This window comes from Lycorma delicatula, chromosome 2, assembly GCF_047948215.1.
Source record: "Lycorma delicatula isolate Av1 chromosome 2, ASM4794821v1, whole genome shotgun sequence".
Lineage (NCBI taxonomy): Eukaryota > Metazoa > Arthropoda > Insecta > Hemiptera > Fulgoridae > Lycorma > Lycorma delicatula.
The window spans coordinates 32,744,778-32,767,583 of NC_134456.1; the positions used below are offsets into that span (position 1 = coordinate 32,744,778).

A 22,806-nucleotide genomic window follows, 5' to 3' on the forward strand; every position below is an offset into this window, starting at 1 on the left:
TTATATATTTTTTCTGATCCTTCATTTAATACTTTTACATTGGTAATCATATAATATAATACATACTTTGACAATAAGAATACTGAGGTTTATAAAATAATAGTAGAAAATTAATTGTGAAATAATCGAAGTTATTTCATTTTTTTTCAAAGTAGAGAATAAAATAAAGTATAATTTTTCATTTCTCTGTGACTTCTTTGAAAGTTAAATTTTTTGTATGATTTTTGAACATTTAGTTACAAGTTGGAGTAGTTTAGTTACAAGTTATAGTATTTAGAAAAAGAAAGCTGAACAGAAAATCTTTTCTATGTATAAAGACTACTACACTTACCTTGCTTTATAGAATTATCTGTGGCAGAAGATACCTGCTCTCAACTAAAACTGTTCTCAGATGAACTATATAATGAAAGAATTTGAAATTCATCTAAATTTAAGAAAGAGAATTATCAGAACATAATGCAAATAGTAAATAAACACATAAATTAAAAAAAAATACTTTCTCTGCAGCAGCATTTTTTTACACAAACACACACACACACACACACATATATATATATAATTAATAAATATTTTTGCCAATTGTAACTGTTAAAAGGTATCTGAGTTTACTCTTACAGACCCAAATAAGCTGGAATAATAAAAATTGAATTATTACTAATGATTGTAGATGATCTGATATCATCTACCATCATCTTGTCATTCCCAACAAGATATGTCAAGAAGAATAACAAAAACAATCCTAAGAAAAAATGAGGTCAAAAAGTCACTAAGAAAAATGAGGAAAGCAAAGCCTATTGAAATGCTTATGATATTTAAATCTTAAAAGTGATACCTTCAATCTTCACCAAAACAGCTTTCTAAATAATATTAACACCATTACTCTAGAAGAAAGCAACCTTGATCAATATCCACCCATCTGTTAAAAATCAGATTGGTGGATAAAGTGACAAATGAAGAGGTATTGCGGCAAATAGATGAAGAAAGAAGCATTTCGAAAAATATAGTTAAAAGAAGAGACAGACTTATAGGCCACATACTAAGGCATCCTGGAATAGTCGCTTTAATATTGGAAGGACAGGTAGAAGGAAAAAAATTGTGTAGGCAGGCCACGTTTGGAATATGTAAAACAAATTGTTAGGGATGTAGGATGTAGAGGGTATACTGAAATGAAACGACTAGCACTAGATAGGGAATCTTGGAGAGCTGCATCAAACCAGTCAAATGACTGAAGACAAAAAAAAAAGATCAATGTCATTTATACCTACGATGCTTTTTACATGTCACAAATAACTCTGTGAAAATGTAACAAACAAAATAATTGTTGCTTATATTTTATTCTGATGGAAGTATTATGAGTATAATACTTCCGTATACTACTTTTACTGTTATAAAAAATTTACAACACACACCCTACTTCCATTCAGTAGGAGAAAAATGTATAGTTTATAATTGAATATTACAAATTTACATTAGAAAAATGAATGCATTGTCTGGATAAATGAGGAAAAGATTGTCTTAATGTACAAGTACATAATGTGCACAACACAGATTAGTGCACACTTGCTTAAGATTGATAATTGAAACACTTGAAAAATACAAAAACCCTATATTTTTAACAAAACATTTGTTTTTTAAATTATGTTTTCGGGACACCTTAAGGTCCTGGATGCTGTTAAAACACTCATCAATAAGCAACAGGTATTATACAATTGTGCTATATGATACCTGTACAGTTAGCAAATAAGACTGTAATACGAGTATGTTTGCTTAAAAATAAATATTGGTATTGTTACTACTAAAAAAAAATTTCTATTTCTTGTTTAAAATTTCAGTTACTTCAGTGGTACACTGAAAAACGTATTACTTTTTATTCTTGCTGGTTATACTTGCATAATGTTTAATTTATATTCGTTTTAAATGTTTAATTAAATTAGAAGAAATTCTTTAAGACCACATATTTACTAATCATTTAAATTTGCAAATGAAAATTTTTCTTACGCTTTAGTTCTAAGTAGCAAAGTTATTTTTAATACCGTGAAATATAAAATGAAATTACGCACTTGCTTTTTACGTGCAATATTTTAACATTACATTTATTATATTTTTATAAACAGTATTTCTTTTAAATTTATTAGATAGGTTTTCAAAAAGATCCATATTGTAAGTGAGAAATATAATATTAATTATGTTTTATCTATTTATTTATTGTTTTCCACTCGTGACACATAACTTATTACATCACCATCACTAATGTTTATTGAACATTCCGCAAATTTATTACTTCCGATTATAAAAAAGTTTCTTTAACTGTGCTATTTAACTGAGTCAATCTTAAACAATTAAATTTTAAATGTAAGCCCCATAAAACATTTTTTGTTTATCAACTACAGCGCGAAATGAGAGCCAAATAATTTTTTTTTTTCAACTTATAAAAGTATTTATATATTTTTTTTATTGTTAACCTTCGGAAGCACCGTCAGGAATTACTTCAGAAGGTGAATAAGGGTGATATGTATGAGTGTAAATGAAGTGAAGTCATGTACAGTCTCAGGTCGATCAGTTCTGAAATGTGTGGTTAATTCGAACCCAACCACCAAAGATCACCGGTATCCACAATCTAGTATTCAAATCCGTATAAAAGTATCTGCCTTAACTAGGACTTGAACCTTAGAATTCTCGACTTCGAAATCAGCTGATTTGCGAAAACGCTTTCACAAGACCAACCCGGGGGGTAAAAGTATTTATAAGATAAATTTTGTCTTAAACAAAATTTATCCTAAACTAATATCTCTAAAGCTATAAATGACAAAATTAATAATTTAAAATAATATAGCGTGTACCGTACCTTATTTTTAAGCGAGCCATTGATTCCGTCTTTGTTTTTTTTTTATCATATCGATGTTATGATTTTATATTTACTTTGATGTTTTTACTAATACGCGCACAGTTACACAGACACACACAAAGATTTTGTTTTTAAAAATTGTTGGTTCTATTATCACAAAAAGATAATGAAAAATAATAAAAATTAGGCAAAATAAATAATTAACACCTTTCAAATAAACTTGATAGTATTTTACATATTTACATATAGAAATATAATTTTTTTTCGAAATTCTTTGATTTAAGTCTATTTCGCCTTTCTGTGATTAACTCTCCCGCTATTGAAAAAATTCGTTCACAAGGAACAGAGGTTGCAGGAGTGCAAAGTCTCGTTTGCATTATTTTAAATAATCTTCGATAAATTAAACGCCTTTCATTCCACCAAGAGACAGTATTTTGTGTTCTTGAGATGAGCAGTTCATTTATATAAATAAATTTATCTAGCTCTAAAATTTATGCTACTGTTGGGTTTGAATTAGTTAAAATAACGTTACTTTTTTATCAAAATCTTCCCATGCAGTTGAAATGGTGGGTTCAATAATTTCTTGTTCGGTTTTAAACTTACCGCCTGGTTCGATCTGAATACTTCGAACTTTCTGTGAAAGTTTTTTCTAAGCATTTTGGTAAGATGCTTCATCTTTAAAGCCTTGCGTTTTAAAGCGAGGATCTAATAGCATGCTTTCAAGCAAAACATTATTATTTTCAACATCCTTTAATCTATGTTGCAGTTGGTCTAACATCTTGTTACATACTTTAACGATTTCAGAATTTTGAGTAGAAGATTTAATGTTAAGTACATGTCTTGTGATCGCTCGCGCCAATAAACAGATTTTTGAAATAGTGACAGTTTTTTGAGAACTTTTTCAACAGTTATCTGTTCAAACATTTTCAATAATTTTCACATTTTAGCTATAACTATCCACTCATCAAATGAAATGTTATTTAGAATAGGATTCACCAAAGCGATAGTCGAAATTAGTGGTTCTTTTGCTTCTAATAATCTATTAAACATTTGCAGGAATGAGTTCCATCGGGTAGGCACCTCCTATTTTAATTTTAATTATTTAAAATTCATTTGTTGCAACATGTTTTGTAGTTTTGAGGCAGCATGAGAACGTCGTTTAAAAAATTCGAAAATTGCCTTCGATTTTACCACAATTGTTTTTACTTCAGACACTGCTGCTTGGAGAATTAAATTAATTGTATGCGCTAAGCAAGGAATATGGCGTAGCTGACAATTGCGAATAGCAGCTTTTAAATTTGCTGCATTGTCACTAACAACCACTCCTATTTTGTCAGTAATACTCCATTCATTGAATTTACCTTGTAATTCAATGGCAATGTTTTCAGCGGTATGTTGACTACAGATTTCCATTTAAGCAAGTAATTGGGTTTTTAAATTACAATCACGGTCAACGAAATGGATAGTTATGGCCATATAATTATTATTTGAAACTGATGTCCAACTGTCAGTGGTTATTGCCCGTGCTTCTATGTTATATAATGACTTACGAATCTCACAAGAAATTCTATCATATAATTGTGGAATTAAACTAGTTGTAATTGTTTTCCGACAAGGAAGCGCAAACCCAGGGTTTAACATGTGAACAAACTTCTTGAATTCTTCATCATCAACGAGTGAAATAGGTTAATATTCTTTAGTTATTAACCTGATTAATTGAATATCTAACGCTTGGATTTTACTTTGAGGGAAAGGTTTTGTATCAAAGGAAGTAAGGGACAACTGTTGTTTTTTTTTGTTTTTTTGAGGACAAAGATGTTATTGGATGCACAGAAGGATTAGGCGATTCAACAAGGTTTGTTAATTTAAGGGCTAATTGCTGCGATTCATTTGATTCAGTCGCAGTAGGATTTAAGTTATAATGCATTTCTGAAACATAATCAGAAGGACAAGGATTTTTTTTGTCTTGAAATATCAACTCCTGTGTGTTTAACTTTAATATGACGAAACAGATCGTCCTGCCAGCATAGGATACTGAACTACGGCAAAGATTACACAAAGCTTTTCAATGGCTTGCTTTGGAAATGCAAGTCCAGATGGAACTTCTTTTTCTGCAGCTCACGTTTATAAATTTAAAAACAAAATATTATTTTTTAAAAGTGCTTATAAAATACCTACTTACGTAAAAACTAATGATTTAAAAAATAATACTGATAAATATTTAGAAAAAAAATCGTCTTCTGATTGTGTAAAGTAAAGAAATCTTACGAAATTGTGTAGGCCGAAATAGAAAATATATAAACAAACTAAAAACACAACTCTAAATAGAACACGCATAGATTAAGCACCATGAAAACAAAATCGACTGTTGTCTTTTATCCGTCTACTAGGAATAATTGTAAAATATATCTAGAGTTTACAGCTCTGGTAGTGGTTAGAAGGAAAAGAATCATTGAATCGATTCCTGAAAAAGTATCGTTTATCCCACCACTAGTAGATAAAGCCGATTAAATCACAAATTTGATTACGGGGTACAGTAGAGTGAATCAATTATTAAATCGACGGTCTTCGGCGAGCGCGAAATCCGTGAGTATTTTTAAGTGCTTCATAGTACTAAATGTAACAAATGCTTCACAATTTGAAACATTAAAAAAAATTATGTAACTGTTTGGAAGAAGAGAACTAACTTACACACCACAGTGAAGTAGCGCGTAGGGGCGTAGGTGCTACTTCACTGTTATTAGTTGATTTTTTGGGACGTATTGGTTGCTTCGGTTAGCTTAAAAGTGTTTGCTCCAAACCTGAGTGTGGTGAAAGAGCGACATTATCGTCTGAAGTGGATGTAGACGCATGTTATTATTTTTTGTCCGCTTAAACAAAAGTAATAGTTAAATGATTGGTACACTCTGCTCATTTTGTGCTGAATTTAACAATAATTATTCTACCATGAAATTGAATACATAAAGTACAAAACGAATTATGGATCGTAATTGATAGTGGAAGATTAACTCTTGGCAAAAATAATGTACATTAGCAATCCTGAAACACTATTTCCAGATACTGGATATCACTGACATTAGTGTTAAGGAGGTACTTCCATTATATTACCATGTTCTTTCTAATTTTTAATTTTCCTAAAACTGCATTGGATAGGTCCAACGAAGGAGTACACGTCACCCTGAATCTACCTGATTCATAGATAAGCAATAAAATGTCTTATCCATATGTTTACATTTTGTTGCGGAAGAAATTAGAAAATCTGTATTTAAATAAATTTCTGAATATTCATTTCAAAGTTATTTGATGGTAAAAAAAAAAAAATACTTCATTACTATTTAGATCAAAAATATGTCCAATTTTTAAATACAATTAAATTTGAAAGTAAACAGGATTAAAATGAATGTCATAAAATGTGGCAGAAGTAAAAATGAAAAGTATTAAACTAGGAAAGCAAAATAAAATGTGCCACAAGTTTTAGAATATTAACATTTTTTATATTAAAATTAGTTTTTTATATTAGTTACAAGTTTTTTTTGTATTAAAATTACAAATGATTAATGAAATAAGAAGTCATTAAAAGTAATGGAGCAGTAATAAACGCCAGCAGCGGTTTGATACTGAAAAAATCTACTGGAATCAAACATTAGGAATTAGAAAAAAATTATTTAAAATATTTGTGTGATTAGCTATTTTTGACAGCGAAACATGTAAATATATAAGCTTTATAAATATAATGTTTCTAGGGGTTATTGAAAATAACTTCAGTTGATGTACAAATTGTATCTTTGAAAGAGTAATGAGTTATTAATTCTACGGAAAAGTCCCGTTTAAAAGACGAAAACAAACTCAATATTATTAAAACGTAGGGTAACAAGCACAGCTATTGGCCCATCTAAGCAAACCTTACATGTTTTTACTTGATTTCGAGGGCCCCATAAGACTATTTACTTCAAGATTTGTTATAAGCATTATAAAACTATAGTCATTCTAAAAGAACATTAAAAATAATGTCAGCTTGTATAACAACTTTCGAAAAAAAAAAAGACAAAAGTTTAGAAAAAATAATCAAAACATAGCTATTGGCCCCTCGGTGATAGTTATTGGCACAATCTTTCCACGTGGACTGCATATGTTATGCGGCATTGCGTCGTAAATTTAAACTACCCAGAAACATCCGTGGTATCTTGTGTAATGATAAAGAGGTTTTAAACCGGATGTTTCTGTTTTTGCGTAGTATAGGGTTAATACAAAAAATTTAATTACCCTAGTCCTATGTATTGTTTTTGTTATCCGAGTAGCGAGCCTTTTACACTCCCTATCGGAATTTCTTTTATATATATAATATATATATATATATATAATATATTATATATATATATATATTATATATAATATAATATATTATATATATATTTTGTTGTTTTTTTTTGGTTTTTTTTATGTTTTTTAAATTCGTCTGTGATATCAGTTGTAAGATTTTTGTGATATTAATTGTAAGTTTTATCTCTTTTTTTAGTTTTAAGTTTTAATTACATTTATTTATTTTCCGGGCGATGATAACGACCAATCGTTTTTCGCCCTAAAAAAAAAAACAAAAAACAATCTTTCCACAGTCATTGGCCCACTTGTTCGAGTACACATTCTTATTAAAGAGCACCCTAAAACAGCTGTTTAAGCAGTTTTGTTTACAGGAAAAGATCATACTTTGAAATTAAAAAAAACAGTTTAATGAACATTAATTAGGCCTATAAATAATCCTATGATTAATTTATAGGCTATAAATCAAAGGATAATAATATCCTATGAATATAAATAAATTGTAGACATATCAAACATGAGTACATACAAATGATAGAAAAATGAATAAAAAAGAGAAACAAGTAAAATCAAAGGAACTTAAAATTAATGAGTAGGCCTAAATAATTCTAAAAAGTTTGAATTGACTAGAAACATTAACTCAGTTCCAGACCGACTAATTCTAGAACTGAATACACATCCTGGTTTTGCTAACTTTTTTTGGTTTATTAATATGACACAAATGAACTCCATTTATAGTTTAAAATATACCATGGATGACACTCTAGCCTCACTTTCACTAACACTAAGAATTTTTTCTGGGGAAAAATTGATTGTCATATTCTGTCATCACATACTCATCAACATTCCTCAGCATTGGTATCCAACCACGGTCCTCATTTTTCGATGGTCTTCCCACTCGCTTTTCCCCAAAGATACCTGAACACTTGATTCAGACCTGTCTGAAGATATCACCCATGACCTCTTAATTTTTTGAGCTTCAGCTTTTTTTTACTTTATTCTCTTCCCTCCTTTTTTTCTTTTCTTCTTTCCCTTTAAGTTTCTTTTCTTTAAATATCTTCCAACTTGGGTGGTTGGGTAGGCATTGAAGAAGTTGTTGCTGTTTGCAAATCATGAAGATCTGTTGAGACTGGCAACGTTGCTGGCGGTGTTTGAGTTGCATGGGTGCTTGCAGAGGATGACAACACTGTTGTTGGCATTTGTATGGCATGGAAGTCTGCAAAATCTGAAGAAGCTGTAGATAGTGTTTGTGAGGTATAAGTATCAGCAGAGGTTGACAACATTCTTGATGGGGTTTACATGGCATGGACGTCTATAGAGGCTGACATGGTTGGTGGCATGAGTGTGGCGATGTCTGAAAATTTTGAAGTTTGCAAAAAATCACAATTGAGCTCTGTCAATGTGAGGGAGTCAATGTCCTCGTCAAAAGACGAATTCTCATTTTCAGCAATAGTAATATGTTTACCACTACCATTAAGTTCAGGAGATAAAAGGTCATGGGAACAATCAACAGTCAAAATTTGATAGGTTTCAATAGGTTTTTTAGAACAAAAAGCGGCATTTATCCTTTGCAAGATATCTTCAGCTTCATTAGCGCGTTCTTTGCTTAGGATATCAAGTGATGTTCCTATGATTTGTAAAAAAGATTTTTTCAAGTATAGTTCAGGTGGTACTGTAGCTTGCGACTGGTATTTTCTAGGCATTTGGTAAAGTCTATGGAATTAGGATCAAAGGGATAAAGTCCAGAAGCTTTGAATGAATTTCTCATTGTTTCCTCTGAAATACTTTTCATGGCATCTTTGAGTAACGGGGAAAAACAAACTTTTGTTATTACTTCACCAGGGTGACTATGATACCAGGCCAGTGGAGTCCTTTTCCGTGCTGATTTTAAGGGCCTGAACACGCCTACATCACAAGGCTGAAGGATTCTGCTGGCATTAGAGTAGAGAAAACGCCATCCTCTTCCAGGCTTAAACGCACCAGATCAAACCACTTCCTGATATCAGGCTTGGAAATGCAGGCGCTATCCCTAGTTACTTTCTCTGAGGTTCGCAAAGATATTTGTGGCTGACGACGTAGAAAAGCCCGGTACCAGCCATCACCAGGTTTATTATTGGTAAAAGGGTTAGGGCGATTTGATTTGTCCAACATCTCTTTTACACTTTACTTCAAATCTTCTGACCTCCGGGGTTAGCCCTTTCTAGCAGAAACAGTTATCCATTCAGCAAGAAGATTTTTTCGTCAGCAAATAATACAGGTGGAGGCCTCATTCTTAAATTTCTTAGAAAACTGAGATTGTAAAGTAGCCTTTGGGACTCCGAATTGCCGCGCAGCTTGTTTCTTCGACATTCCTTCTTTCACAGCTGCCACGGCTTTATTAAGCGCCTCTTGTGTATACGGGAATTTTGGAATTTTTACGGTGGCCTACTCCAGGTTGATCTGAAAACAATAATTAGGTCTATTTTATTGTTGAATTTTCTCCATGACAATTATTATTATTATTTAAAATAAAAATAATAAAATACCAACTCACAGTCATGGATTTCATCACGAAAACGGTTTACTCTGTCTCCTAGGAAACATATAAACTTCATTAAATTAACTCATATTAATATGTTTTAAATGTATAAACATGAAACATATTAAAAACTTATCTTAAAAAAATCAGATAATTGGCTTATGTGACTTACCTTAATCGTTAATTTTCCAATTGAATAAACCACCACTCCCAACCAATAAATATTTCCACCATGACAATTTTGTCAACAATGAGCACAGTGCTGCCAACAGATAAAATATAAAAGGCAGAATTTTTAAAGGTATTTTCCCTGTCAGTTTGGTATTTTTTAAACTTGTTTTCTTTATTTTTACTGTTGAGTGCCAATAACTAATTGAGGGCCAATTACTACACACCTTACCCTATTTGGGGCTAGTTATTTTGGTTGAAGAGTGTGACAGGTGGAAACGGCCTCACAAATTTTATAATAGATGAAACAGCAACTGCTGAGGATAAAGTAAATATTAGCATTAACAGAAAAAACTATTAGAAGAGAATGAATAAATGAAGAATCAAATCAATGAATCTACAAAAATAAGTGCGTGCTTTTGTCATAAACCACTTGATTACGTGCGTTCACTCAACTTTTTGTGAACAAAATTAATTAATTTCACACTAGTGATATAGGAGGTATCGATAAGTAACTCGTCTATTACCTTTAAATGTCAACATATAAATATTGTTCTACGAGGTTTTGAGGTTAACTTGCACGTGTTAATGGAGAATTTTCATTTTCGAGAAGTTACTGATGAGGTTATGAAAACATATTTTGTAAAATTTATTTAAAACAAAAATGGTTGTACATTCTGATGACGACTTTGTCAGTAGTGACGATTCTGATGCTGAGGTAATTAATAGTTTAAATAATCAATGAAATATTTGTCGCATTATTTACTGTGCTAAGTATTATAACTGTCTTTAGATATTAGAGTTTTTAACTGTTGAAAGAACATCAATGTTTGATTTGATGTTCTGTGGGCTAAGAGTTGTGAACAACCGTAGGTTATTATTGTACATGCATCAATTTATTTAAAGAGTGTAGTTTATTCTTTCAGGTTTGTAAATTTTATGCCTATTCAATTGAACTTTTTTTACTTTTTATCAACTTGGGAACACTCAGGGAGATCACATATTAGCCATTGGTTATCATAAATATGTAACTACTATTCTTGCAATTAATATTTGTCCTATTCTTACAATTAATATTATGAAATAAATATTAAGCAGTATTTGCGATTATAACTTCCTTTCTTTCTATTCCCATTACCATTATGACATTCACTTGGTGTTTCAAAATAATTGTTCATCTGTAATATTTTGCATATTCCTGATCTAATAATTATGATCAGCTTATTACTATTTAGAAGCTTAATTATTAGAATGTTATTACTAGTTAATGGTTTTTATTTTCATAATTAATGAGTAAGTTATCAAATTTATTTTTTATCTGCCTTTCAGTTATGGGAATAATTTTGAACATAATATTTTATCAGTTTAACTTAATTTTTTTTTTCAATACCAAATAGTTTTCATGTATTCCAAATTATTTTTGTAATTGTTTTTAAATTCAATTTTATTTTTACAGCTTCAAGAACTTTATGCAAAAGGAATTTTAAAACCTGGTTTAAATATTAGAGTAGATGCCACACAAGAAAAGAAAAAGTTTGTTAATAATGTTGTAAGTATAAGATACCTTTCATTAAAAAAGTTTTGTTGAAAATTTAGTGACTATGTGTACAGTAACATTCATTTTAGTCTGTTCTGATTACTTTAGGTCAATACCACTTGTAAATTAGATCTCTTCTTTCCTAAGAAGGATATTAAATTCAATCATTAATTTTTATGTGTTTGTTTTACAGCAAGGTTTATCTGCAAAACTTCAAGAATTCAAAAATGATTATAAGTGGACTGAACGATTAGATCTAGTGACAGATGCTGCTCCTATGGCTCCTGAAATGGCTTTGCAGGTAGACAGCTTATTCTGTTGTATTTACATATATAGATGTAGATTAGGTAACATACATTTTAGAATAAATATCATACCTGGTTTTACCCGATAGCCATCTCAGACACTGCTTTATTTGTTTTTTTTTGCAACGTGAACATGAAACAAGAGTTCTGCTCTACAGCCTTATAGGGAGAGTTGCTTCTCCACTGAGTCAAAATTGGAGTCGCTACTCAGTGGAATAGCGATTGCAATTTTGATTGGTACACTCATACCAATTTTGATTAGTATGAGTGTAGCACTGATTTAACATACAACTTGTTCGCTTTCTGAGGAATTCACAGTCACGAACGGTGTTCTCATTTTTGGACTAGGCATGGGGTCCATGCTTTTGCAGTCTCGGTTAGTTAATTTGGGGAATCATGCTAGGTTGGATGTGAAGATGTCCATTTGAGGCCTATGTGAAGGCAGTTTGATTTGTATTTTACCGATTCAAATGTCTGCTGAGGCATTTACATTGGTGGCATCCTGACCGAGGTCTGACTGATGACTGTGAAATGTAATCAGTTACAGGGTTTAAAGATGACCTCCAGTAAAGCCCCTCAGGGCTTGAAATGGATGGAGTGGTGTGGCGATTGGTAATGTCACAAGGTGGGTGTCTTCCCCCTATGGGGTTGGGATGTTTAAGTTACACACAATGCGGAAGTTGCATTGTGGCTTATGCTGATGATGGGCTCCTGCTGGTCGAAGGTAGCTCATGGAATTGGGTTGAACTCTGAGCCACTCGGGTTTGCAGGATGCTTGAGTTGTGGGGTCATCAACACAAAATGACGTTCAGCCCAGAGAAGACCACGATGATGCTCCTCAAAGGTCATATGGCAGTGAGTTGGGTCCATGTTTCAATGGCAGGCCAGCATATAAAGTATGTTCAAATTCAAAAAATTCATATTATTAGGAGATTTATAAAAGGTAAGACTTGTAATAAATTTATAAAAGGTAACTATTAAGTATTTGCACTCATAAGTTACTAAATGAAAATTGTTTTTAGTACTATTTGCTTTTAGAAAATTACAGGAAAAATTGTTAGTTGTTCCATATTTATACCAATTTCATGTGTTTAAAATACCATTATTTCATCATATCTATATCATTCCAAGAGATGAATCTTTATTTCTAATGCATTTATATTAGCAAAGGATCATATCAGTATTCTGGAATTTGCAAAGTGTATTTCTTAATTTATTTTTGATCTCCTGTGTCAGTCATTAAGTCACTATTCAGTAAATTCATACATTTATGGTTTTGCAAAAATGGCCTCTGGTGGGTGTGCACACATTTTAAGATTTCAACTTTTGCTTTACCCATTATACTCAAAGGCTTGCGGTTACTGTAGTAATTAGTATAATAAAATCCTTAATTGTTAATTTGTTTATTAAATTGTCCTATTCTTCCTTTTTTCTTTTTCCCATTTCTATCCTACATGTCAGCATCTGGAGCATATTGAATTTAACACATGGATTCCCTCATGTCATGTGGTGGTTGTCTAATATGTTCCATGTTTAACTAACAGATAATTATGCATTCTACTTAACTGTGCGTGTATGTTAATACAGCATTACATTGTCTTGTCAGTTTAATATACATTTTGAATTTGCATTCTATTGTTTAATGTAAAGTTGAAAAACATTAATTTTGTAAGGTCATCTAAAATTTTGGCAGATTTTTTATTTTCTTTTTTAATTTTTGCTGGAGCCCTATACATTCCCTGTTTACGTATTGATGATTCACATGTATGTAATTTATTTCTTTATTCATTAATTTTTTCAATAATAGCTGTCCAAAATTTATTTACTCAATAACAAAGCCAACATTACTTAATTGCAGTCTACTTGCATTACTTAGTGCTAAAGTACTTGAATGTAATTGTTTCATTTTTTCCTTTTGATATGTTAATTTTTTGTTTGTTTTGTGTGTCTAGCTTTTCATCAAACTTGTATTGAGGTTCTCAAACTGTGAAGCAGTTTAGAACTCTTTTCCTTATTTTTCTCAGATGATAATAACCCCTATGGTACTTTGCCTTTAAAAAGCGTAGTTTCAACAGGTGTAGGTTGGACCATGCTAAGAATGCCAGGATTGGCAGAGCCATTCTGTTTTTGAAGTGAAGGGTGCCCATGGACTAATCTGTTAATTGTTTGTTATCTAACAATAAGCCTAATGGCTTAAGTACCTATAGCTAAAACCAGGCCTCCTGATTCCTCCTGTAATTAAAAAAAATTAAAATCCTATCTTGCAAATTGTGTATTTTAGTTTCTGTGCAATTTCTTAGGTAAACACAAATTACAAATCAGGATGCTGTTGTAGAGTCGCATAGGCCATTGGCCAAAACTTACCTACTTACAGTATTTTCATCTTATGAACACAGTGGTGATTCAAAACAAATTCATTTAAACATAGAATTCGATGTTGCATTTTATGTTTATGCCGATTTTCGTTATAGAATTCTCTCTTGGAGGTGTTTAAATATATCTTATTCATGGCAAAAAAGGTTTTTGACATTTTTTTTATAATATTCCAGAGGTTTTCAGTTATCTAGTGCACCTTTGTTGATTTGGGGCTTGTAGGCAGCTATCTTCCCTTTATTTATAGAGTGTAGCTGTAGTCTACTTCATCTCTGTATCACCAGGCCAAGATGCGATGTTAATTAGTACCGTACAAAAGGTTGGTAATCTAGGAGACTGTACCAAGGAACAAAATAATGTAGTGTTAAAATATAACTGGTCTAGTTGGGCATTAAACTTTGTACGCTTACAAAGAAAATCAACACTAATCTCTCTATCAATTCTCAGATTATTTTTTATATGTTTGCATAAGATTGGTCATAACCTGTAAAAATAACCCCAAAGTTATTAAGGATTTAGCATTCAATGTAAAGGATTTAAAGTAATCGTAAAGTGAATATTATGTGTGGAATTTAACTGTATATTGAGACTTACGCAATGTGAAAAGTGAACATTTTTTAATTTTTATTTTGTAATGTTTGTGTAACATTAGTTATATAAATTTATTGATATGTAAGTAAACTTGTTTGTAATCTGTACTTTTAATTATTTAGCTACAAGAACAAGAACAAAGAGTTGAACTAGTTGGTGGAGGTCAGAGTGCAAGAGGACAGTTAGATGAATTCAAGAGGGAATCATTATTTCATCGCCAGGCTCAGGCAGCTGTTCTTGAAGGTCTTAAACGACTTAAATCTATGGGTGTTCCAACTAAACGTCCTGATGATTATTTTGCAGAAATGGCAAAGACAGATGAACATATGCAGAAAGTAAGAAAATGTTATATTGTTAATGTTCATAAATTACTGTCATTTATATTTGTTCCATGCATTTGAGTAAGATTTCTTTTATTTTTAATAATTGTGGGAGATAACAGTTTATTCATTACTATGTGACAGTAGGTCTTGTTCTTCCTGTACATTTTCTTTTTCCTTGTATGAAGTAAAGTAAGTATCGTGATCATGAAAAATTTCAGATTTCAACAGAAATATCCATTTTGACCATCCCTGAATCCATTTTGACTAGTTTCGGCATGACGTCTGTACGTATGTATGTGTGTATGTATGTTGCATAATTTAAAAAACGATTAGCCGTAAGATGATGAAATTTTGAATTTAGAACTGTGTAACATTTAGTTATTCACCTCCCCTTTTGATTGACTGGACCAAAAGTGGTTCAAAAAAGCTCAAAATCCAAAAATTTGCATTTTGGAATTTTTCTTACTGTAGTAATAAGCCCTAACTGAGAGCTTTTCAGCAATATATCATAAGTGATACTTATTTTCATCAGTTCCAGAGTTAGCCAAATAAAATGTTAATTAATGAAATATTTGGATGTTACAAGGGGAAGGTACATCAGCTGAAATCAGACTTCATCTCTTTTTTGAAGTTTTACTTCTTTTGGTGTATTAGGAGAAACTGATCAAAATGTATTTTCAGCAAGTTATGGAAGTTGCGTGCGCCAATGTAATACACCATGAAGATTTGCACAGGCCCAAGTGGATCAGTTTGCACATGCATGTGTGTAGTGTCTAATTCAGTTAGTCGTTCAATGCAATTAAGTGATTAGAAAGTGTTGTAAACATAACAGATTTGAGTCATAATAAATATATATTTATATACATAGATTTCTGAAGATGGATATTTTGAACTGTGAATATTGTTGTTCATGTTCATAAACTTTGTTTATATAGCAGCATATATATTTTTTTTGTATGTGAAGATTGTGTATCAAGGTTTGAGGTTATATTTATGTAGGTACTATTTTTTATGAGTAAAATTATATTTTTTAATGACACAGAAAATAGCACACATCAGATAAATTTTTTACTTTGCATAAATAATTTTAAATTTACCAAAAACAAAATTTTTGATAAAATACACTATTATAAAATAAAGCTATTTGTATCATATTTTTCATATCATAAGCTGCTGATAACCCCCGTACCTATTCAATCATCATCTGAAGAATTAATGGAACTAAAGTAATTGAAATATATTCAAAGAACTTTGTTTTATATGACAACGAATACTTCAGTACTTTTTAAACTGTATAAAATAAATAATATTTAATTTAAGTGTTTTTTATTCATACTTTTATTTATGGTATTTAATGTTGTCTATAGATCATTTGATTAAATTTGTTTGAATGCGTAAAAAAATTCCCTTTTTTATTCACGCCAAAAGTAGTATAACTTCTTATGTGCGTACATAAGTACACATGAGCTTTTTTTTTATTAATAAATTAACCTCCGATTGTAAAAAAAGTCAATTCAATAATAATTAAAAAAAAAAAATAGAAAAAAATATCAGAAATTATTAATGAAATAAAATTTTATATACTTTCATTTTAAAAAAATGTGTATGTAATTTAATAGGCATACAAGGAAGTCATGTGGTGTCCACATCAGATTTTTAATTAATTCTTTATGTAGTAACTGATATGATTGGTATTTATAGCATGTAATTTGGTATTGTTTGCTTTTCATTATACCTGTGTTCATAAATATCAGTTGTTCTAGCAATCTCTTCTCAAATATATCTTACTTATTTTCATCTTTTTAATTACTTTCTTTTTTCTGTTTTATAAGGTAAGAACAATGCTGGTGAAAAAACAAGCAGAAACAGAAAGAATTGAAAAAGTTAGGAAGATACGACAACAAAAGAAATTTAACAAACAAATGCAAGCTGAAATGAGATTAAAAAAACAAAATGAGAAAAAACAAATGATGGATGAAGTTAAAAAATTTAGAAAAGGAATCCGTAAAGATTTAGACTTTCTTGAAGACAAAAAAGGCTTCTCAAATAAAAAGCCAAACAAAAAAGCTAATAAGTAAGTGATGTGTATACAAAATAATAAAACTTTTTAAATGATGTAGGGTTCAGTCACATTGGTTCACAGAAGTGTGAGTGCTAAGTGGATCTGCTAAGCAAAACATCAACTTTTGTGGAGGAAAGTATTTATGAAAATATGAGGTCTGTTAAAAAAAAATCCAACAATTTTTTTCTTTGAAAAATATTTGAATGTGCATAAAACTTAGTAAAAAAAAACAAAAAACGCACTAATAGTAGAATGTTTCCACAATGGAAATAGAGTGCATGCATGTTTTTTTTTTTTTTTTTTTTGTAATTTCATGGAGTGTGTCCATTGTCCAGCAATCATTGTGTATGTTAATATAACAGGTCACATTTTTTTTTGCACAATGACAGAACATTGAATAATCAAGTTCTGCCAAAACCTTGATTATAATCAAAGCGAAACAAGATTTAAGATTAAGTAGGTTTTCAGGAATGAAGCTGTAGGATTTATGCAGGTTGAGAGTGATCAGCTTAACAGTGCAGTTTGATAATAGAATGTTATTGACTTACAGTAAAGAAAAACAGCAGATAACTTTGGGATTTAGTGATGATTTTGTACATATGATTTTAATGGATGATTTTGGTCAGGCCACAAAATTTGTGGGTTTTTTTTTAATTTATCACTTTTCGTAAGCTTGAAGTTTTTGTTGTGGGAATATGAAATGGAGATTTTGTAGTATATGAAAATATTGCATGACTTAAGCCAAGCTCTCCAGATGAAGTGCTAAAACTCCACCTTGATCAATGGTACTTTTTCTTGAACAGAAATTTTGCTTTAACATTGCAAAGGATGTGCTATAGAGCATCAAGAATGACCCCTACCTTCCTTTAGACTGATAACTGATGTTGAATGTACAGGTACATTCCAGAAACCAAAAATCAATCATCACACTGAAATTATTATCATCCCCAAGGTCAGAAAACAGAGAAGCAAAGTGAACGTGATACTGTTTTTTTTAAAACCATTGACTCTCATAAATACATACCAAATTTCTATTTGAAGGTTCGTGTCAGTTTTATAATGCAGCTTGGCTTAAGAGACCAGACCTGTGGAAATCTCAGGAGTGACAATTGCATAATGATAATGCACTGGCTCTTGTGACATCTAATACAAGATTTCTTGGCCAGCCACAAAACTCCTCAGATTTTCTAGGCTCCTTTTCTCCAGATGTGGCTCCTTATGACTTCTGAGTATTCCTTGAGTTGAAGGTGCTACTGAAATGATCCAGATTTGAGAGCCGGGAGGACGACAATGATGAATGTAACAGCACAGCTGGAAACCATTCTAAAAGAGACTGAGGAATGTTTCCACAATGGAAATAGTTTAGGTTTGTAGAGGCAAAAGGGGGCTACTTTGAAAGACACTAGTATTGTAAGATTTTTTGGTTTTACTTGTTCAAGAATAAAAATAACTTATTGTAAATTTTTAATAAATGTTCAAGAGTTTTTTAGTATGCACTGCTTAATAGATCAAACCCAATTTTAGTTTTCAGACAACTCCTGATTATTTGTGGGCATATATTTCACATAAATGTGTTTATTAAGTCATGAGATGTGCAATTTTGAAGATGAAGGAAATAAACATTGTATTTGTGACTTAAGTTAAACATTTGTGCTGTAATCTAAAGGAAAGTTTTTTAAGCTCTGAAAGTAAATGTAATAAAAAAAAATTATAAGGTATTGTCAAGCAAGAAGAGATTTGATAACACTGATAAACATAATTTTTGTTTCCTAACATGCGATTCATAATTTTAATCAATTTTTTGATGCTGAAAACGAATATGAATTGAGAATCTTAATGTCAACCACCATTTTTGAAAAATTTTTATGTTTTAATTAAAGGAATATTTTATTGAATTAAAGCTCCTATATTATATTTTGTTAGCTCATTTTATGTTGTTTCACTTTGTTAACGTAATTTGTAAGCTATAAATAAATAATACTAGACAAAGAATTAAACCATATCAAGTCACATATTATGACATCATATCTAATAATGAAGAGTGAGCCTTCATGGACAAGATTAATCATGTCTGTGCAGGTCAAAACATGTAGCTGAAAACATAGCTGTATTGTTTATATTAAGCACTGGATTTAGGACTGAATTAATTTTGTTCAGTCTTATTGCTGTCTTAAGTTTGTTAACAGTGCAGTGTCATAATGCCTCGAAATTTTGTAAATGTTGTTAGATACCTTTTGTTATGTATATGGTAAGTTTACTATAAAATCAAATAGAAAAAACATTACACCTTTAATTAAAAAAGCATATCATTTGTACTTTTAATGTAAAATTGGTGATCAGGATAAGCGTGGGCTCCTCATATAGTATGCGCTAATTGTTTTGTATATTTAAGAGGATGGCTGAAAGGTATACGGAAGGCTTTGCCATTTGGTGTACCTATGGTTTGGCATGAACCAAAGGATCATGTAACCGATTGTTACTTTTATTTAACAAGTGTGTTTGGAATTTCTAAAAAATCTAAAAATATATCATACTGTAAAATATCCTTCATTGCAATCTACAATCAGACCTGTACCTCACAGTGAAATTATTCCGGTTCCTGAGCCACCTGTGAATGTATGTTTTGAAAGCAGCAATGAGAATCTGGCAGTATTGAAGAAAACAATGATTTTGACTTTGAATTACCTTCCAATAAGCCACATGTTACATCACAAGGTGAATTAAATGACTTTGTTAGGGATCTAAATTTATCAATAAATCAAGCTAAATAATATGATTTATTGCACAAATATTGATGAGCTTATGTTGCACTTAGGACAAGTTTATAAACCTGAAGACTGGTGCCTTTTCATAGATTTTTCCAAGTATAGTTTTAGTTAGTTAAAAGTGGTTCTACTACACAATTGAGTCAAATATTCTTCGATAACAATCGCGTATGGTGATAACTTGAAAGAGACATATGATGTCATGAAAGACATAGTTGAAAAAATAAATTATAAAAAACATAGCTGGAACATATGTGGTGATTTGAAAGTTATAGCTATTTTGTTAGGCTATACTAAATACATGTGTTTTCTTTGTGAATGGGACAGCCGAGCTAGGGATAAACATTATGTTACCAAAGAGTGGAAGAAATGAGACAACTAACTCCAAACGGGTAAAAGTATTATTCATGAGCCCTTAGTTGAACCCAAAAAAAAAATATTTTTACTTCCTCTCCATATCAAGCTAGGACTTATGAAAAATTTTATAAAAACAATGAAGAAGGATAGTTCCAGTTATTTGTACATCAGGCAGAAATTTCCGAATGTAATTGAAGGAAAAATTAAAGAAGGAATATTTGTTGATCCTCCAACACAGTTTGTCAAAGATGTTGTTTTTAACTCACTTAAATAATGTAGAACGTGCAGTTTGGGCTTCACTTAATGAGGTTTGAAAAACTTTCTCGGCAAACAAAAATCCATCAATTACCACGATATTGTTAATAATCCTCCACTCACATCTTGATTTTTTCCTGGTCAACCTTGGAGATGTAAGTGACGAACACAGTGAATGTTTCCACCAAGACATTTCGCTGATGGAAAGCCGCTATAAAGGGAAATGGAATAATAACATAGCCGATTACTGTTGGAAATTAATTTGGGATGTGCCTGTGGCTATTTATAAAAGAAAAGAATCAGCGAAATCATTTTAACACAGGTATGGCCATGCAAAATTATAAATATTACAGATTTTAACTATATTTTCCCTTAATTTTTAAAGCGTAATTTATTTAGAACTAAGGGCGATAGAAAAATTGTATTTACAGATATGTAATCTATGAAAGAAGCAATTGAAGAAATGGTTAGAGAATCATTTATTTTTTTTTTGTCTATCTGTGTAATTGTTGGAGGTTTGAAACTGGTACAGTGATAATAATGCTTGTAGCGATAATACTTTCCCTAAATTTTTCATCTCACCAGAATTTCACACCTAAATTTACCATCTCATCAAACATTTTTCTAAGAATAAGCTAATAAACATTTATACAGTTGTGTGGTGCATGATATATAGTTGTATTTTTTCTGTCTTTATCATTGGTTTATTAGTTAAATATTAATTAGTTTATTTTTTAAATACTAATAAATTAATTTGTTAGATCACAGCTAAAACGGAAGTATAAGGATAAAAAGTTTGGATTTGGTGGTAAAAAAAGAGGTCTAAAACGTAATACTAAGGAGAGTACATCCAATGTTGAAGGACATCATAAGCCATCTAATAAAAAAGCAGCACCTAATAAGCGGCCAGGGAAAAATGTACGACAAAAAATGAAAGCAAAGAAAAGAAGTTAATGTAAATTTTTTAAAAAAATAAAATGTAATTTTTTTTTAAATAAATAAGTATTTATTTACAATACAAGTGTGTTGAGTTTTAAATATGTTATCTACTATTTATTTCTTTTAATTGAATGAAAAACTATTGAGGTATTTTAATCTTGAAGTAATGCACCAAACCAACTATTACCACTTTTGGAAACAGTCCTTGTAGTTCTGTTTCAGGATATGAGCTTTTGCTTGCCCACATTCATAGGGGAGAAACTTTACAATTGTTTTTGTGTGAAACATCTCAAATTGTTTTTGTAAGAAACTCATGGCATAATTGTATTAAGTCTAGACACTCCTGCTACTTCCCATGATTGGGATGCATGATTTCATGAACATATGCTATGTGAACATCATCGCTTTACATCAGTGCTAATTCTAAACATTAGTAATCACATACCATTCATATAATGCATACAGCTCATTCATTGATCACCATCTACTAATTTCACGAGTCTCCAAAAACATTTTCTGAAGTTTTAAGAAAATTTAATGTTGTCAGGTGTTCTTGAACATTGCCCTTCTTCAGTTTCACAAAACAAACCAACACTCGCATGAATCAATACTAAAGACGTGTAGCTCAATTTGTAACACACTTTGATACTATACCAATATCTGATTACTTGCAAAGAATACCACTTCATGAGACCACTTTTACCAGTCAATGCTGTGATAGCATTAGTGCACTAGTTTGGGAACTTTTTGAACAGCTTTTTAAGTACTGAAATTAATTATTGATACGTATGCTTTTTTATCTTGAAGAAAATAAGAAAAAATTGAAGACTGTTACAGTTAGTGTGCTGTTGGTTATCATTTGCTTATAAATTATTATTGCTGTATTCTGAGTCAATACTTGAGTGGGATGATAGTTTCCTTCTTTTATCCTTGTGATATTCTTTATCACTACTTCCTTGATTATTTACTGTGAATCATGTTAACCAACAACTTATGGCATCAAGTTTCTAATAATGGTAGCAGGTGACTGTTACCATTATTAGAAATCAATCAATTTCTTTATTGTTGTAGTAAAAATGAAAGCAGCTTTTCTTTTTTTTTAACTATTCATGCTGGTAAAAAGTATGTTTAATTAATTTCATTAGGATCTGTAAATACTAAAACTTAAATAAAATCATTACAATATATAATGTCAATGTGTCTGTGTGTGCATCCACATAATGTGGTCATTAGCCAGATGGTTGATTTAACCTGTCCAGTGTTATTATTAGCTGTTACACAAAATTAACATTGGAGAGTTGTCATCAGCCAAGAATCATGGGATGGTGATCAGTCAGTTACTTTTTATTTTCAAAATACATTGCTTAACTAACTTTTTTCATGTGGTCAGGGTTTGGTGCATCAGCCAGATAATAGGTATAACACACTTAATAAATAACAAGATTTTGTTA

General features: G+C 30.9%; 2 protein-coding genes across 10 annotated transcripts in view; one reads left to right on the forward strand and one right to left on the reverse strand.

Moving 5' to 3' along the window:
- LOC142320616 (uncharacterized) overlaps nucleotides 1-9,945 on the reverse strand; it is a 42,233-nt gene extending 32,288 nt beyond the window's left edge. For 6 of the 9 annotated variants that reach the window (XR_012755447.1, XR_012755445.1, XR_012755446.1 and 3 more), the window contains exons 1-2: nucleotides 9,853-9,945; nucleotides 332-424 (exon numbers count right to left, since the gene is read on the reverse strand). Coding sequence is in view for 1 of the 9 variants with exons in the window: in XM_075358611.1 (XP_075214726.1) it covers nucleotides 8,458-8,865 (408 nt within the window). In the remaining 8 variants the exon portion in view is untranslated. Of the gene's footprint in view, nucleotides 1-331; nucleotides 425-7,681; nucleotides 9,602-9,695; nucleotides 9,735-9,852 lie in introns of those variants that run through there. The other 3 variants (XR_012755450.1, XR_012755448.1, XM_075358611.1) reach the window with 2 other exon arrangements.
- A 153-nt stretch (nucleotides 9,946-10,098) lies between these two features.
- On the forward strand, nucleotides 10,099-21,437 carry LOC142320618 (putative rRNA-processing protein EBP2 homolog). Its single transcript, XM_075358613.1, has 6 exons — nucleotides 10,099-10,566; nucleotides 11,305-11,397; nucleotides 11,579-11,686; nucleotides 14,777-14,989; nucleotides 16,810-17,051; nucleotides 21,178-21,437. The coding sequence occupies exons 1-6, from the start codon at nucleotides 10,513-10,515 to the stop codon at nucleotides 21,368-21,370; spliced, it is 903 nt and encodes a 300-aa protein (XP_075214728.1). The 5' UTR covers nucleotides 10,099-10,512; the 3' UTR covers nucleotides 21,371-21,437.
- The last annotated feature ends 1,369 nt before the right edge of the window (nucleotides 21,438-22,806 follow it).